This window comes from Mya arenaria, chromosome 5 (assembly GCF_026914265.1).
Source record: "Mya arenaria isolate MELC-2E11 chromosome 5, ASM2691426v1".
In the NCBI taxonomy this organism is placed as follows: domain Eukaryota; kingdom Metazoa; phylum Mollusca; class Bivalvia; order Myida; family Myidae; genus Mya; species Mya arenaria.
Window position 1 is genome coordinate 8,776,814 of NC_069126.1, and position 18,688 is coordinate 8,795,501.

General features: G+C 37.8%; 1 protein-coding gene across 3 annotated transcripts; it reads left to right on the forward strand.

Annotated features, from left to right (window-relative positions):
* The first annotated feature begins 8,802 nt into the window (after nt 1-8,802).
* LOC128235217 (uncharacterized) lies at nt 8,803-18,527 on the forward strand. Of its 3 annotated transcripts, XM_052949991.1 has the most exons (7): nt 8,803-9,012; nt 15,016-15,629; nt 16,140-16,217; nt 16,572-16,685; nt 17,005-17,067; nt 17,516-17,740; nt 17,909-18,527. In XM_052949991.1, the coding sequence occupies exons 2-7, from the start codon at nt 15,026-15,028 to the stop codon at nt 17,959-17,961; spliced, it is 1,137 nt and encodes a 378-aa protein (XP_052805951.1). In that variant the 5' UTR covers nt 8,803-9,012; nt 15,016-15,025; the 3' UTR covers nt 17,962-18,527. The 3 variants fall into 3 exon arrangements, with proteins under 3 accessions (XP_052805951.1, XP_052805950.1, XP_052805952.1); XM_052949990.1 differs by having other exon boundaries at nt 17,516-18,527; XM_052949992.1 differs by having other exon boundaries at nt 16,572-16,670; nt 17,516-18,527.
* The last annotated feature ends 161 nt before the right edge of the window (nt 18,528-18,688 follow it).

Consider the following 18,688-nt stretch of genomic DNA (forward strand, 5'->3'; position numbering starts at 1 on the left):
ATACTTGATGTATGCTTATTAATGACAGGCTTTGATAAATTACCGCTTCAAATGGCCACATTCAGGAAAGGATACTAACACATTCATAAGTTTACAAAATGTTACCATATTTTTAAATATAATTCATTCAAGAAATATATTGTATATATGTAGCATACGTTTATAGACCTAAACATAAAGATAATGCTACTTATCTTTATCTAAAAGTAAACATATTGGATACTCAAAACACTGCTAAACGAAAAGCCCTCTTTTCCCCTGTAAGTAATCACTGTTTTCTCTCCTGCACCTCTTATACCATCCAAAATGTTACCCCTGTGTACCCTCCGTTAATACGGATGTTCGGTAGCAGTCAATCGTTTAGTCATCATTCGATTGTTCATCGTAAGATGCAAATCGGGGATCCCAAATTTCTATCTATAAGGCATTGAAGGTAAATTTCGGCAATATCTGTCTCTAAAAAAATATAGCTATTGTTTTTGTTAAACAGGTACTATGTTACGACTGTTTCTTATATAGGGCCAATTTAAGATTGAACGTTTTGACACCTTTTTTGTCTTGGAACGAGAATATTTTTGCGTAAATATTTGCAAACTAATGGTAAAAGACGCTGAATAAAGATCAGATCGCAGCTTTACATATTTCCGTCCCAAAATTTATTTTTATGCATTTTTCTTAAACCGTTAGTAACGGTTTAAGCCATAAAACATTAAATTTGGAATGGAAATATGAAGATCTGCGATCTGATTTTTTGTCAGCAGTCTTTAATCACTGGTAAGCAGATATTTACGCAATATTTTCCAATTCCAAGACAATTGTTTTTTTAAGAAATGGAATAACGGTAAATCTGTGAGAGGGCAGCTTTAAACCTGATGTCTGCAACCCGGTGTTAATCAATCTCCAACGCAGTGTTCTCAATAATTTACATTTCATTTACCAAAAAACGATTTTTTTTTCTATTGACACGGGATTTTCATGTTGTGTGCTCAAACACCTTAGCGATGTATATTCATGTGTTCGTTCATTATGCTCAGACCAGAGTTTCCCCAGATCAATGGCCTATGTGAGGTTGAAGTGATTCCAAATTCCTACCACTCTGGCAATATTCATGTTAATTGAACATAAACTCGTGAATGCCTCGAACATGAGCCATCACAGCATATTGAGGCATAAGGCAATGCTCACATGTTAATGTGCTCAAACCAGACTTTTCCGAATACAATGGTATATTTGAGGTTGAAGAAATTCCAAATGCCGACCACTCTAGCATAGTGGCAAAGCCATGATAATTTTAAGCAAGCGTATCAATGCCTAGAACATGAGCCATAAAAGAGTATTATTATTATCTATAGTTCACATTATAGGCCCTGAACCTAGTTATTATTACACTTTCTGTTAAGGACCTCTTAGTCGAATAATCGGGTCAGTCCGTCCCAAAAATGGCTTTTGCAGCAGCAAAGTTCAATTTTCGAGCTCTATTTTCGGCTATTCAGTACAACAGCTCCAGCGAAATAAATTGATCATAAAGTAGGCCTCGTGGCCTAGTTCATCCCTACACTTATCGTTATGTCCCCTAGGTAAATTTTTTGGGTCAGTTTGTCCCTATCCCGCATAGCCTGCCTAAAATCCTAGGGTATTCACATGTGCCATCACCTAGGGCCAGGTCTCGGCTACACAGTGACATAGGTCCCTATGGTCCCCTTGCTCGTTTCTGCGAGAACGAGCCTTACATGTATGGTAGGGGTCAGTAGGGCTTATATTGCCCATATACGCACAATGTTGGGCTAAGGACGGGGCCAGACTAAAATCCTCGTAGTATTAACAGTTTCCCCGAATGTATCACACCGCCAGGTAACCCTTGGATACAGTGCCATTGGTCCCCTTGCTCGTTTTTAAGGCATCCGCACCATAACAGTGTCTGAATATGGGCCAAATTGGCATGGGGGATCGAGTTCATGTCCCTATCCCGCATAGCCTGCCTAAAATCCTAGGGTATTCACATGTGCCATCACCTAGGGCCAGGTCTCGGCTACACAGTGACATAGGTCCCTATGGTCCCCTTGCTCGTTTCTGCGAGAACGAGCCTTACATGTATGGTAGGGGTCAGTAGGGCTTATATTGCCCATATACGCACAATGTTGGGCTAAGGACGGGGCCAGACTAAAATCCTCGTAGTATTAACAGTTTCCCCGAATGTATCACACCGCCAGGTAACCCTTGGATACAGTGCCATTGGTCCCCTTGCTCGTTTTTAAGGCATCCGCACCATAACAGTGTCTGAATATGGGCCAAATTGGCATGGGGGATCGAGTTCATGTCCCTATCCCGCATAGCCTGCCTAAAATCCTAGGGTATTCACATGTGCCATCACCTAGGGCCAGGTCTCGGCTACAAAGTGACATAGGTCCCTATGGTCCCCTTGTTCGTTTCTGCGAGAACGAGCCTTACATGTTTCTTCGAGATTAATGCTCTTATTGTATTGATTTTGATGGTGATACGGAGCTAGCACCGCATCCCCGCGGTGATATGGTGATACGGTGCTACGGTGCTAACTTCACGCACATCTAGAAACACCCTACATTTTAAATCTGAAGCTAAGCTTTAAAGCTGTACTCTCACAGATTGAACGTTTTGACACTTTTTTTTGTCTTGGAACGAGAATATTTTTGCGTAAATATCTGCAAACCAATGGTAAAGGACTGCTGACTAAAGATCAGATCGTAGCTTTACATATTTCCGTCCCAAAATTTATGTTTTATGCATTTTTCTTAAACCGTTAGTAACGGTTTAAGCCATAAAACATTAAATTTGGAATGGAAATATGAAGATCTGCGATCTGATTTTTTGTCAGCAGTCTTTAATCACTGGTAAGCAGATATTTACGCAATATTTTCCAATTCCAAGACAATTGTTTTTTTAAGAAATGGAATAACGGTAAATCTGTGAGAGGGCAGCTTTAAACCTGATGTCTGCAACCCGGTGTTAATCAATCACCAACGCAGTGTTCTCAATAATTTACATTTCATTTACCAAAATAACGTTGTTTTTTTCTATTGACACGGGATTTTCATGTTGTGTGCTCAAACACCTTAGCGATGTATATTCATGTGTTCGTTCATTATGCTCAGACCAGAGTTTCCCCAGATCAATGGCCTATGTGAGGTTGAAGTGATTCCAAATTCCTACCACTCTGGCAATATTCATGTTAATTGAACATAAACTCGTGAATGCCTCGAACATGAGCCATCACAGCATATTGAGGCATAAGGCAATGCTCACATGTTAATGTGCTCAAACCAGACTTTTCCGAATACAATGGTATATTTGAGGTTGAAGAGATTCCAAATGCCGACCACTCTAGCATAGTGGCAAACGCCATGATAATTTTAAGCAAACGTATCAATGCCTAGAACATGAGCCATGAAAGAGTATTATTATTATCTATAGTTCACATTATAGGCCCTGAACCTAGTTATCATTACACTTTCTGTAAAGGACCTCTTAGTCGAATAATCGGGTCAGTCCGTCCCAGAAATGGCTTTTGCAGCAGCAAAGTTCAATTTTCGAGCTCTATTTTCGGCTATTCAGTACAACAGCTCCAGCGAAATAAATTGATCATAAAGTAGGCCTCGTGGCCTAGTTCATCCCTACACTTATCGTTATGTCTTTTAGATAAATTTTTTGGGTCAGTTTGTCCTATCCCGCATAGCCTGCCTAAAATCCTAGGGTATTCACATGTGCCATCACCTAGGGCCAGGTTTCGGCTACACAGTGACATAGGTCCCTATGGTCCCCTTACTCGTTTCTGCGAGAACGAGCCTTACATGTATGGTAGGGGTCAGTAGGGCTTATATTGCCCATATACGCACAATGTTGGGCTAAGGACGGGGCCAGACTAAAATCCTCGTAGTATTAACAGTTTCCCCGAATGTATCACACCGCCAGGTAACCCTTGGATACAGTGCCATTGGTCCCCTTGCTCGTTTTTAAGGCATCCGCACCATAACAGTGTCTGAATATGGGCCAAATTGGCATGGGGGATCGAGTTCATGTCCCTATCCCGCATAGCCTGCCTAAAATCCTAGGGTATTCACATGTGCCATAACCTAGGGCCAGGTCTCGGCTACACAGTGACAAAGGTCCCTATGGTCCCCTTGCTCGTTTCTGCGAGAACGAGCCTTACATGTATGGTAGGGGTCAGTAGGGCTTATATTGCCCATATACGCACAATTTTGGGCTAAGGACGGGGCCAGACTAAAATCCTCGTAGTATTAACAGTTTCCCCGAATGTATCACACCGCCAGGTAACCCTTGGATACAGTGCCATTGGTCCCCTTGCTCGTTTTTAAGGCATCCGCACCATAACAGTGTCTGAATATGGGCCAAATTGGCATGGGGGATCGAGTTCATGTCCCTATCCCGCATAGCCTGCCTAAAATCCTAGGGTATTCACATGTGCCATCACCTAGGGCCAGGTCTCGGCTACACAGTGACATAGGTCCCTATGGTCCCCTTGCTCGTTTCTGCGAGAACGACCTTACATGTTTCTTCGAGATTAATGCTCTTATTGTATTGATTTTGATGGTGATACGGTGCTAGCACCGCATCCCCGCGTTGATATGGTGATACGGTGCTACGGTGCTAACTTCACGCACATACTCCTGGGCCAGTTTCTATCGAAAACAACCTCAGATGGACGGTTTACAATGTCAGAAATCTGTACAGTTTAACAACGCTGCAAGTAATTATTGTAGATTTTGTTTTCATTTAGCAGTTAAACTTAATGAATCTTAATAATGTTTGCAATAATACACTTCACTGGCAATCAATTTAAACTTATATAGTGTTATACCTCTACTCATGTACCGGCATACTTCCGAGGTTGTTTTCGATCGAAAATGGCCGAGGAGTTCCGAATGTTTGCCTATCATAAAGATGAAAAAAATCACAATTAAAATCTTGGCCAACACTAACTCTATGAATTTGTCTTAACAAAATTGGGGCAAATGAGTTTTCATTATCATATACTATTATGGCATGCGTTAAATAAATAAAATAAATCTTCTTTACGTAATCCAAAAGTTTAAATTCTAAAACAATGGGAAAGAAAAATTGTTGTATTTAATTTAAATAATATTTTATTATTTGTCTCTGCTAACCAGGTAAAAGTTGATCACTGTTTTAACACACTAGTGAAACGTCAATACATGCATTGTTGTGACTTTAGGGGCACCTTCATGACATAAATGAAGCAGTTATTGTAGTTTTTTTTATTAAACATATGTATATTTATGAAATAAACATTCCCCTGCTGTGCATCAAGGCAAGCTACTATATTAAGACAAGGTTTTACGTTAAGCGGATTTAAGTTCAAACACATCTTTCGTGGAAATATTTTGTTGATGCAATAGATTTATCACTGGTCATGTTAATCTCTACTCTGTGCAAAAACCCAATAACTGAGTCAATAATGTACCAGATTTTCTAGGTTTCGAAGTGGTGAGAATCAATTAAGAATATATGTTTTTAGCTTCCATAGTAAACATGACCTCTGATATTCATGTAGAATACTAGTAGTTAGTTTTATGATATTTCGTTGTATTCTGGGCCATTCAAAGGCATTTTTCACCGAATGCAGATAGTATGGCTAAAGAAGTTGCAATGAATCGTAAGCTATTTCATTTAAAACTGGCCCTTTTAAGGTATATGGAATTTGCAATATTGTGATGTATCAAATAATGCAAAGGTTCTGCTTTAATAACAAGAACGCTGTAGAGAATACAATTAACGATAGCGGAAACATTGATAAAGATAAAATAAAATATAAATATAAAATATAAGCACAACTATGGGACTATGTTGCATTGAAAAAGGCAGAATCATACAGACAATGACCACGTTTTTTTCTTTAATATTATACAAACACAAGATGACGTCATTTCCTGGGACAACACAGGATGATATGCATCCGGTCAACATTCGCAATTAATCAGGAGAAGCTACAAATTCGGGGGAAGACGGCGAGGCAACGGTGTATTACTTTTGTTCAATTATCTTACACATACGGAGACCACCGCGTCGGGTAAAACACGTCCAATTGTAGCTTAGTTTTTGGACATTTGACTCGAAGATGTTAATTTAAGATGCACTTCGAAGAGTTTATCTTACCAACAGTGGCGCTAATGTCAGTGATCAGTATCCGCCAGAAGAGAACCGTCGAGGGCAGCCATTCCCGGCGCTTCGGAAATCTAGAGGGGAGAGAAAAGACTACGCTAGTGAGAGACATATTAGTTATCATTTAAAAGACTATAATATATATAAACCTCCGTCGGCATCTGACCCAGTAATGCAGTGTGCCGACACTAGCCAGAGGCGTCAGTTTTATTTCTACTCGTACTAGTAGCTAGTCGATGTTCTCTGCCTCCAGCTAATCCAACACTCAAGATGTATTTTACGTTAACAATAAAGCCGTCGATCCAGCCACCATCTAGGTCGACGTCCGAACGGTCGTTGACACTGACTAATTAAAAACTGTATATGTAAACGTCTAAACCGTTGTCTACGTCGTCGTCCCGATCGCCGTTTACGTCGAAGAAGCAGCCGATGGCTGTGCCTAGGATTCAGTCGACGATTGTACTATAAGTATCTATCATGTGGTGTTTCCGGCAAGAATAGAAAAATCCGACCGAGGGCAAGCGCGTAAGCCGGTAACGAGGCTTGCCGAGTTACCGGTCACGCAGCGTGCCCGAGGATAGGATTTTTCGATAAGGACCGGAAAAACATGATTGATTTTTTTTCTTGCATACCTAAATTATGAATTTGTGGAAAAAATGACGTAAAAAATGCACTTAAGTACATTTCACCCAAAAGCGCGTGCAACGTTGTGTACTGACGTCATAAAGCGAAGTAATTTTAAATCACTATCGACGAAACATAGTTCCTTTAAAATCTCGCTTTTACGATTATTCATTTCCAAATTCAATTAAAAGTATTGTATACTTATATACTCCGCATTATTGAAATTGCATAGTTTACTTTTCATAAACAACACAATAAAAGAAATAAGAAGTGGCGCGTTGTTGTGCGTGACTCATCTCACATGGGGGATGTAAGATGAGTTTTTCCAGCACCAGTCACATGACCGGAAACACACGTCCGGTATGCAAGAAAGAGCCATATTCAATGACGACTGCGATGATGACAGCCCCTCGGATTCGGCCAACGACGACACCGCGAAACCAGCCGACGACTGACCGTGGCCGCACCGATGAACTTGCCTGCAATTGTTACGACGACTGCACCCAGTGCTCAGCGGACGACAACACCGAGGGTTAAGGGGACGCACGCGGATGGCTCTGTCGATAGCAACGCCGACTTAAGACTAGGACTAGAAGAAAACTTTAGCCATCAATGTTAGCTGTTGAATATTGATGGAATAAAATCCTACATAAGAGCTCAGAAATGTGTTCCTATTGTAAATTTATAAGGATGTCTTATTTTTGTGTAAAACATGGTTAAAGTAAGGTCATAAAGTTTCAGTCGAAATAATGTGATAAGTAAGTCTAAAAGGGTGCACAGAGGGGTTTTATTATTGTACAAAATGGATAAAGTGAGTATCAGTGTGTGAATGTGTTAAAAGTGGAAACTCTGGATTAAACTCGGTGAAGATTAGTTCCATTTCGCAAACGACATTTGCATGTGTCCTTTATCTCACCGAGCAATTCCATTTATTTTCAGTTGCATGATATAGGCTTTTTCAAGTTGTTAAAAACCTCTTAAGAAAATATAGGGACAGTAGGTCGAGATTTGAACAGCAAAACAGGCAGGCGTACAGTCATAGGTTGTTTAAACGACTACACATGACTTTGACATATTGATTAGCTATATCGATAGAAATTATGCTAACATATTTTTATTGTACTAAATGCAATACTAAGAATACTATTTTCTACTAATATGTCCCCTGTATTGTGAGCTTAAAACATCTCATTTGACTGATTCATTCGGAGAACCTTGGTCATTTTCAATCGAAAACACCCTCAGATGTATGCCGGTACATCAGTAGAAGTAGTTCGTAAAATTTAAATACATTTTAAATACTTGTAGTGTTTTAACGTGTATTTTCACTATTAAGTTTAAATGGATTGGCAGTAAAGTGTATTATTGCATATGTAATTAAGGTTCTCAAGAGTAAAGTCATAAACTTAAACTTTTTAACGCTTGTCTGACTTCTTAAATATTACTTATTACTAAGATATGCATACATAACAAAGAATACGTCCACACAGCGTTGCATCGTTCTACAAAATTCCGTCGAGTTGAAATTTTGGCCAAGGATTGCATCGTTAAAATACAAGCAAATCTAAAACATTTCACACTCGTAGAAATAGAAAATAGCAGTCTTTTTAGGCTAAGCATTATTTGCATATTTTCTCTTATAAGAGTTATTAAGGAATTAACGCCCATTACTTGTTTATCTTCATCGGTTATGACCCCGTTGAAATCACGTGATTCATCACCCTGTAATGTTAAGAATACAATGGCCAATAGGACCAATGACAAGGTGGCTGTTACAAACAACAGAAACATATTTCGTTTTACTAAAGAACAGGCGATGAGTAACGACACTTTGCATGTAGCAAACTTAAATAAAACTATACCTGGAGTTTGCATTAAGCATTTTTATCGCTTTAAAATAGTCTAGTTTAGATCTCATACAGTGTTCAAAAACAGGCTAAACCTGTTGTCTGCTTCATGTGTAGGTTACTGCATCTATTTTTAGATTATTTTATCTTCGGCGCATTGATCTCCCCGTCCGAAATTTTGTTAAAAAAACTAGGCCAAGTTGAAGTGTTGTGATTACTTTGTATTCATTAAATGCACCTTGCTTGTTAATTGCAGTATGGATTATACTCCACAACGAATAACATCAGTTTCAAAACATAAAAGTACAGAAAGTAAAAAAAATCCAGTGACAATGTGATGTGGATCAGGAAGTACATTTCACAAGAGGTATTTTATCACTTTTAAACCGTGTAGCAGATTCATGTACATAGAATGACCTTTCTTTTCTCAGTGCTAATTCTCCTGTTTAGCTTAGCCAGCTGCACCAAATTATCATTATTTAGCCACGGCTGTGTCTGAATATACATTACTGACCACTGCAGTTACACAGATACGTCTTTATCAGGACTTAACTTTGAATATTATCGCTTTTATAACATTTAGAATTTTTTGAGTTGATTTAAAACTCTTGAGTTACAAGCACTTTACTCGGACTGACTAAACACCTGACACAATAGATAATGGAATTCCTTCGTTAGCTTTTGTATTCTTAACCAGAACTGAGGGGATTCCAAATGTTTCAGGAATATTATAAGTAATATAAATATATTACTAAAATACCTGTCTTAAAGCTGCACTCTCACTGTCTGAACGTTTTGACAACTTTTTAATTTTTGTCTTGGAACGAGCCATTTTTTGCGAAAATCCATGGAAACCAGTTATATAAGATGTTGGCAGATTTTTATACTTAAGATCAAAAATTGATGTTTTATGCATTAACTTAAACGGTTTAAGCCATAAAACATTAATTTTCGAACGGTAATATGAACATCTGCGATCTGATCTTTTGTCAGCTTTAATATAAGTCCCAAATGTCTATATTATACATATCTTTTTGCAGAGATCGATGTAGTATGTACAGAAGTGGAGCATGAGGACCAATCTTTGCCTATGACATAAGCCTGTGGCTATTTATAATGAACTGATATAATTATAAGGCTATTTATAATCAAAAGAAAAAAAAACCCATGCGAAAACCTAAAATAGCCGCGAACAACCTGATGATCCGTGTTCTATTTTTTTTTCGACCTATGACATAATAGGAATAAATTGTTATCTAGCTTTTTTATGCCCCGAAGGTGGGCATATTAAAATCGCACCGTCCGTCCGCCCGTCCGTCCGTCCGTCCGTCCGTCCGGCTCTATAACTTTCCCTTGTATGGACAGATTTTAAAATAACTTGCCACATGTGTTCCACATACTAAGACGACGTGTGGCGTGCAAGACTCGTGTCCCTACCTCAAAGGTCAAGGTCACACTTAGTGTTTATTCACAATTGAGTGCTGCATATAAGGACATAGAGTATAGGTTGTCGTGTCCGGGCTGTAACTTTCTCTTGTATGGACAGATTTTAAAATAACTTGCCACATGTGTTCCACATACCAAGACGACGTGTCGCGTGCAAGACCTGTGTCCCTACCTCAAAGGTCAAGGTCACACTTAGTGTTTATATACAATGGAGTGCTGCATATAAGGACATAGAGTATAGGTTGTTGTGTCCGGGCTGTAACTTTCCCTTGTATGGACAGATTTTAATATAACTTGCCACATGTGTTCCACATACCAAGACGACGTGTCGCGTGCAAGACCCATGTCCCTACCTCAAAGGTCAAGGTCACACTTAGTGTTTATTCACAATGGAGTGCTGCATATAAGGACATAGAGTATAGGTTGTCGTATCCGGGCTGTAACTTTCTCTTGTATGGACAGATTTTAAAATAACTTGCAACATGTGTTACACATACCAAGACGACGTGTCGCGTGCAAGACCTGTGTCCCTTCTTCAAAGGTCAAGGTCACACCTAGTGTTTATTCACAATGGAGTGCTGCATATAAGGACATAGAGTGTAGGTTGTCGTGTCCGGGCTGTAACTTTCCCTTGTATGGACAGATTTTAAAATAACTTGCCAAATGTGTTCCACATACCAAGACGACGTGTCGCGTGCAAGACCTGTGTCCCTACCTCAAAGGTCAAGGTCACACTTAGTGTTTATTCACAATGGAGTGCTGCATATAAGGATATAGAGTATAGGTTGTCGTGTCCGGGCTGTAACTTTCTCTTGTATGGACAGATTTTAAAATAACTTGCCACATGTGTTTCAAATACCAAGACGACGTGTCGCGTGCAAGACCCGTGTCCCTACTTCAAAGGTCAAGGTCACATTTAGTGTTTATTTACAATGGAGTGCTGCATATAAGGACATAGAGTATAGGTTGTCGTGTCCGGGCTGTAGCTTTCCCTTGTATGGAGAGATTTTAAAATAACTTGCCACATGTGTTCCACTTACCAAGACGACGTGTCGCGTGCAAGACCCATGTCCCTACCTCAAAGGTCAAGGTCACACTTAGTGTTTATTCACAATGGAGTGCTGCATATAAGGACATAGAGTATAGGTTGTCGTGTCCGGGCTGTAACTTTCTCTTGTATGGACAGATTTTAAAATAACTTGCCACATTTTTTCCACATACCAAGACAACGTGTCGCGTGCAAGACCCGTGTCCCTGCCTCAAAGGTCAAGGTCACACATAGTGTTTATTCACAATGGAGTGCTGCATATAAGGACATAGAGTATAGGTTGTCGTGTCTGGGCTGTAACTTTCCCTTGTATGGACAGATTTTAAAATAACTTGCCACATGTGTTCCACATACCAAGACGACGTGTCGCGTGCAAGACCCGTGTCCCTACCTCAAAGGTCAAGGTCACACTTAGTGTTTATTCACAATGGAGTGCTGCATATAAGGACATAGAGTTTAGGTTGTCGTGTCAGGGCTGTTACTTTCCCTTGTATGGACAGATTTTAAAATCACTTGCTACATGTGTTCCGCATACGAAGACGACGTGTCGTGTGCAAGACCCATGTCCTTACCTCCAAGGTGAAAGATACACTAAGGTTTATTCACAAGGGAATTCTGAATATAAGGACATAACAGTGTAGGTTGTCAAGTATGGGTGGTATTTGTTTATGTTCAGAGGCAATTTAAAATAACTTGCCATATGTATTTGACACGTAAAGGCAAGATCAACTTTTCATGTACTGACCTTGTCCGTAGGTCAATGTCACATTCGGGGGCATTCGTCACATACTATGACAGCTCTTGTTTTCTCTCAAGATGGTTATAAGGAGTAGTTGCTCTGTCAATTTGTATATCATAAATGTTTGTGTTGTAATATGATGGGATTTAATTAAAATAGCACTGAATTGTAGAAAACCGGGTGTGTGCCACATGTACAATTCGCAGTCTTATCGCAATGGTTAAGGACATACTATGATTTTAGAACACGACATTCTTACTGATATCATTTCAATTCATCTCCAAATGTGTTCATTGTGTTTAAGTTGAATATCACACTTATGTGGCTCAATGAAGAGTGCATATGGTAGACTAATTGGGCACATGTTGTACATATTTGTAATGTTTCATTAGATTTTTGAATATTGACTTTTCTTTTTGTATATAAAATGCATATCTCCTACAAGGAGGAAATAAAGATATTGAATTGAATTGAATTGAATCTTAAGGCTTAAGGTGACACATAAACCATGATTTTTTAAAACTTTTTTAATCGGAATTCAATCAATTTGACCACTATGGGATTGGCTTTCGCACATAACGTTCTTGCTTATATCTCATAGTCATGATGATAAATGTAATACACTATGGATTTCATAGCAGTTATTCGTGTCTGAGCCATAGCTTTTTACCTCTACTGGTCAAAGGCCGGAAGAGCTTATGCGATGACAATGTGTATGTCGTATGTGCGTCAGTGTGTCCATGCGTCAGTGTATCTGTAAATGATTGTGAACACGATACAGTCTTCGGTGTTATTGTAACTTGTACAGTAGTTAGATATCTATCAGAGCTAGGTTCCTTTCGAAAACCAGCCAGATCCGTCCATGCATGACTAGATTATGGCACTTGAAAATATAAGAAATGCTATTTTTAGCCAAGTCTATAGCCAATTCTTGTATTAGAGAGAGACATCTTGTTTTTTTTTTGGTTGTGCAATTAGTTTCATGTTGTACTCTCCCTTGCCCTTGTTAATAAGAGATCAATATTTCAGTTGAGGTTGGTTAATTTTAAGCTCTATTGGCTAAAGGTCATTTATAGCTCTATTGACCAAAGACCAGAAGTGTCTGTCGTCCATCTGAATGTAATTGCTTGTGAATGCTTTTTTATGCCCCTGGGGTCATTACTGGCAACGCCCCGGGGTTCACAGGTTTGGTATACTTATATAGAGAAATGTTTGAAAATCTTTTTGTCGAAACCTCTAGGCACGGACCCTTGCTGTTTTTAATAAGGCATCATTTAGTGGTCCTCTTCCAAGATTATTCAAATGTCCCTGGGGTTAAAACTGGCCCTGCCCCGGGGGTCACAAGTTTCCGACAGACTTATATAAGAAAAAAACCCTGTCAAAATATTCTTGTTTCAAGCCACAAGGCTCATTCCTTTGATATTTGTTGTGGAGCATCATATGATGACCCTCTACCAAGACAGTTGAAATTATGCATCTAGGGCCAAAGCTGGCCCCACCCCTTCTGACCTTCTTTCTTATTTTTAAAGCTACATCAATGAAATTTGGATCATGTGTACAGTTTTGCAAACGAGCATCATCGTTGTCTTCGGATGATCTGGACCGTGACCTTTTGACCTTCTTTCTTATTTTTGACGCCACAGCAATGAAATTTGGACCGTTTGTACTGTTTTGTCAACACATATTTATTTTCTACTTTGATGACCTTGTATGTGACCTCTTGACCTACTTTCTTTTTGTTGAAGTTACAGCAATTAAATTTTGACCATGTGTACAGTTTTGATAACAAATATCATTGTTGTGCATTGCTGATCTGGACTGTGGCCTTTTGACCTATTTTCTTATTTTTGAGCTTCAGCGATTCGTTAAAGCATGATTGTTTGATTGACATTATCATGTGATGTTATCATGGTATTCTTCAAAGGTCAAATTATCCATCGACTGTTGTCCTTGTCCTTGTGGACTGGTGCTTTAGGCATCGGTTTTCAAATGTTTCCTTGACTTAACCGGCGTGGGTTCGCTACCCACTAAAACTAAATATTTTTATACTTCAATTGTATTTTGTTTCTGCAAGTCCGGTGTCCTTGAGTAAAATAATGATAAAATACGTGTTTTCAGATGTATTACCAGGAAAACTAATTTTTGCCCCAAAAACATGAGCGAGTCCCTTAAACATATGGTTCTCTTTGAATGCGTGCTATAATTAGTATGTACATAATTTGAATACCAACTACTGTCATTGGCACATATTAACATTTTATGTTCTCCGATGTTGAACATGCAACGTTTTCAGCTAACCCAAACCCAAAACGTTCCAAGTGAACTATATGTTTGTTGCTTATTAACCATTCATACATGCTCTGGATTGAAAATGACCACAAGAGCCATACCAGTAGAGCATAGGCCCTCATGGGCCTCTTGTTTACTAACCTTCTTTATTAGTAGTCGCTGCCAAAAACGCGTGGATAGTTGCGTGATTCGTTTTCCAACAGTGTTCTATTAGTGTGTTGAAATTAGCTGTATATTGATATTATTTTTGATATTTTGATAAAGATATCATGAAGAACCAACACAGAGAAAACATATACTGTGGACGAAGTAGAAGCTGACTTTTCAAGGCTTCCATATAGCATACGGTTCTAGTCATGATCAATAAAAGACTTTAAAAAAAGTAATGTGATAAAAGGGTTTAATTTCGAGAATAGCAGTATGTATATGTCTGATTTTGACATTTATACAATAATCATAAGTATAAGTAAAATACTTAGGCACAGTCTATTGAAGCAGTTTCATATTTTCAAGAGGTCACTTGTTTTAATTATACCATGGTCAATATTTTCAATTTCCCCCTTTTTAGGTAGAAGGTTTAATGATATTATTTTCGATGTTTATAAAGATATCCCATTGATAAAAAAGTAAAACTCAAAGCAATACCCAACACCAGCTATGATGATAGATTCATCTACTCTGAAATTAACATCACAATATTAATATTATTTTTATATTTTTTATTACTATTATTATAATTATTATTAAATAATAATAATAATAATAATAATAATAATTATTATTATTATTTATTATTATTATTATTATTATTATTATTATTATTATTATTATTATTATTATTATCTCAGAAAGGTCAGCATGGCTGAAGCAAATCGTTCGGTGGATGAAAAAGAATATTTTTCTCGAGTAAATCTTGCACTGACTGACTGTGGTAGGAGAGTGTTATCACAACTCTTACAAAGGAGGGTTGGGCAGCTCACACCAGAAAACCATCCGGCTCAACCTTGGTCACTAGATGATTTTTTAAATCATTACATGGAAGATATTTTGTTATCTATTGGCAAAGAAAAAAGCAAGAAACTCATTCTTTATCCAGGTTTTGGAATTAAAACTGATTTGGCCAAGTGGGATATTCCCCTTTTTGTTTTTGTACTTCTCAATGCATCCAAACTAGACGATGATGACAATCTACACAGGCAACTAAGACATGATATCTGTAACCTAAGGGAGTTAAGGAATAAAATGCTACACAAGGGAACTCCAGTATTGGACGAGTCAATGTATCACAATTATCTTGGCCGCATTGTCGGTGCTGTGCAACGAATCTGTGATTACATGCAGGAGCCAGATTTGAAGATATCTCTTCTTAAGGAAATTAATAAGTACGAAAGCCTTCGACATATTTACACAAACGGTCTTATTTCTGAGTTGGGTTGCAAAACCGTTGAGATAATTAATGAAGGTGGGTATGTTTTCTAATTATTCATAATCGAGCGGTATGTTTTTGAAAAAAAAAACGTTTAACCTGACACATTTTTATTACTAATAGTAACAATAGCTTTATTTCGCAAACAAGTAAGAAAACATTCATTATATCGTTATTTGTAAAATTATATACATTTTTGCATGAGAGAACTCGGGTTATCATAATTGCTGATTTTTTTGGCTAAAAATACAACAACTGGCAAGCGTTGGCATCACTCCGCGACTCTTGTTGGGAAAAAAAATCTTAAAAACACGTTCGCTCGAATGCTATTAGATAAAGATTGTGCATCTTTATGGCACATCCCAGCGTGATATTGTATTCAATGCAATATAGATATACACTCATATATTGATATAAATTATATGCTTTCCGAAATTGGAATTTCACCGTTTGATAAATTTTGGTGTTAACTCGGTGTAATACATTGCGATCTTACATTGAAACAAAAAAATATTCTCTCTATAGATATGCACATTGTTCATTCAGCTGACGCAGCGGTTGAAAGTGGGCTGCAACAAATGAAAACGATCCTCCAGAAAAAGGGGTTGTCAGTGAATATTCCAGGTAACATACCGCTCTAGCAATGTAATATGTCACCTTATTATCCAAGGACATACAACACATCACTGTCTTGTGCCGTGTTTGACGAAACCTGGTTAGATGTTACTTCTGAGTATATATGTTATGTTTAAACGAGCAAATATGTTTTTAAAGCATAACGATAAAACACAAGTTAGCATCTTAATAATTGAATACATTTTGGTGGAGAGATCTTTCGAAATACTAACTTTGCGTTAAGTGGAAAATCAACAGTCTTTGTTTTATTGAATCTGTTTACTGAAGTGGTGGTGCAATTGCTTTTATGAATATGTGTGTCTTAATTGAATATATGTTATGTATACCAGATTTTTCTTTAAGTTCTTGATGTCATTGTCATGTTTCGGAACTATAATAAAGAAGACGAACAATCCATTACGGACCGTCTACTTGAAACCTTTACAGAGGCATTAAAGCAAGGTAAAGAAATGGCAGGTAATGAAGGTTTTTGTTTCGCAATTGTTACCATCTGCATTTAGGACTTATTCTCTGTAAAGAAAAAAATAAAATGTTACAAAAGTAATTGATATTATTCTTTGTAACAGATGAATTAGGAATTAAAAGTATACAAATTAACAAACTCTACAATGTTCACGGGAAATAATCTTCAATATGCTCTTAAACAAGTAAATATCTGCCGGTTTGAGGCTTAAGGCTTCAACTTAGACTCTCAAAGGTGGTGGATATGCCCTGACATATCTAATTATAACGGCAGATATACGTACGCTTTAAATGAGTTGTAATTGTCTTATAGATGACCAGACTGCAGACAAGCTATATGTTGAAGTCAAGGCCCTTGTTCGGAAGTTATTTGACGGTTAGTCAGTAAATTTGATCGCCTGCGTTGCCTAATGTTAACAGATAACAAGTATGTGTATTTAATGTGTATGATGCTTTAATTAAGTACTGTTTATATATTGAATTTAAACTGTCCATTATATTTCCGATAATAAGTCAGTATGAACTCGGTAAATCATTGTATTAATAAGTCCTTATTCAACGAATTATTCCTGTGCCGCTGACCATTTCAAGGCGATAAACCCAACAAATATTCATCAAGAATTTTAATGCATTGTAGTTCGTTGACGTCGTGTGTCTCTAAAGTGTATGTTAGGCCGTAAACCATCGACCTCAAACCCGGGTCATCGTTGCATTTCTTGCTACTGGCTTGTCCCTGCAGTTTCAGCCGTTCTATTGTATTAATCTGTTCAATACATTGGTACGCATTATCTTTAATAAACCCATCATCTGTCTTCCTGTTTCAGAGAAAAAAGAGATAACGAAGGTCAGCAGAGGATGTATTATACTATCAATCCAGTGTCATGATTTAGACGCGGTCATTTCACTAGTCCAAGATAGCCTTTCGGGGAAGCTTGGGAGTTTATTTGAACCTCTTGAAGAAGTCATCTGGACCGATGCAGTCCATGCTCTCTTTGAAGTATGTGTTGGCATTACGGGACAAAGTTGCTGGGCTCTCCTTAACGAAATGTGTAAGTTGTGGAAAGGAAGGAAGGTATTGATTTTTGCAGCTTATACAATACTGTTATTATAATTCCAATTCGATATTGTACCAATTCATTTTAGCTCGAATGTGCAACTGAAGGTATGTAACACTAGTGATTATTCACTATTTAATCCTTATTCTTGTTACATAACAGTACTGTGCCATTATTACGAGCTCCTGGTAGGGGCATATTTGAATATATTTTAAAAGAACAGTTTTGGGAATGGTGACGTTTTCGTACGTTTTTCTTGGGACTAATCAATTGTGTAAACTTTATACATTATAATAGATATCAGGTATTGATACGTGTTTTTAGCTCACATGAGCACAAAGTGCTCAAGGTGAGCTATTGTGATCGCCCTATGTCCGTCGTCGTCCTTCGTCAACAATTACACTGTTAACACTTTAGAGGTCACAATTTTGGCACTATCTTAATGAAACTTGGTCAGAATGTTACCCTCAATAAAATCTTTGACAGGTTTGATATTGGGTCATCTGGGGTTAAAAACTAGGTCACCAGGTCAAATTAAAGGAAAATCTTGTTAACACTCTAGAGGTCACATTTATGAGTGTATCTTCAGGAAACTTGGTCAGAATGTTAATATTATTGATCTCTAGGTCAAGTTCTAATCTTAGTCAAGTGCGCTTAAAACTAGGTCACCAGGTCAAATTTAAGGAAAAGCTTGTAAACAATCTAAAGGTCAAATTTATGACAGTATCTTCATGAAAGTTGTTCAGGATGTTTTATTAATAATCTCTAAGTCAAGTTTAAATCTGGGTCATGTGCGGTAAAAAACTAGGTTACCAGGTCAAATTGAAGGAAAAGCTTGTTAACACTCTAGAGGTCACATTTATGACCATATGTTCATGGAACTTGATCAGAATGTTATTCATGATGATCTTTATGTAGTTTGAAAACTGGGTAATCAGAGGT

What these genes read in the sequence shown, in the direction of transcription:
- LOC128235217 (XM_052949990.1), top strand. Translation starts at nt 15,026, where the DNA reads ATGGCTGAAGCAAATCGTTCGGTGGATGAAAAAGAATATTTTTCTCGA. An exon ending in GTTGTCAGTGAATATTCCAG is followed by an intron (nt 16,218 to 16,571) that starts GTAACATACCGC and finishes TTTTTCTTTAAG; the next exon opens with TTCTTGATGTCATTGTCATG. An exon ending in TGTTCGGAAGTTATTTGACG is followed by an intron (nt 17,068 to 17,515) that starts GTTAGTCAGTAA and finishes TTCCTGTTTCAG; the next exon opens with AGAAAAAAGAGATAACGAAG.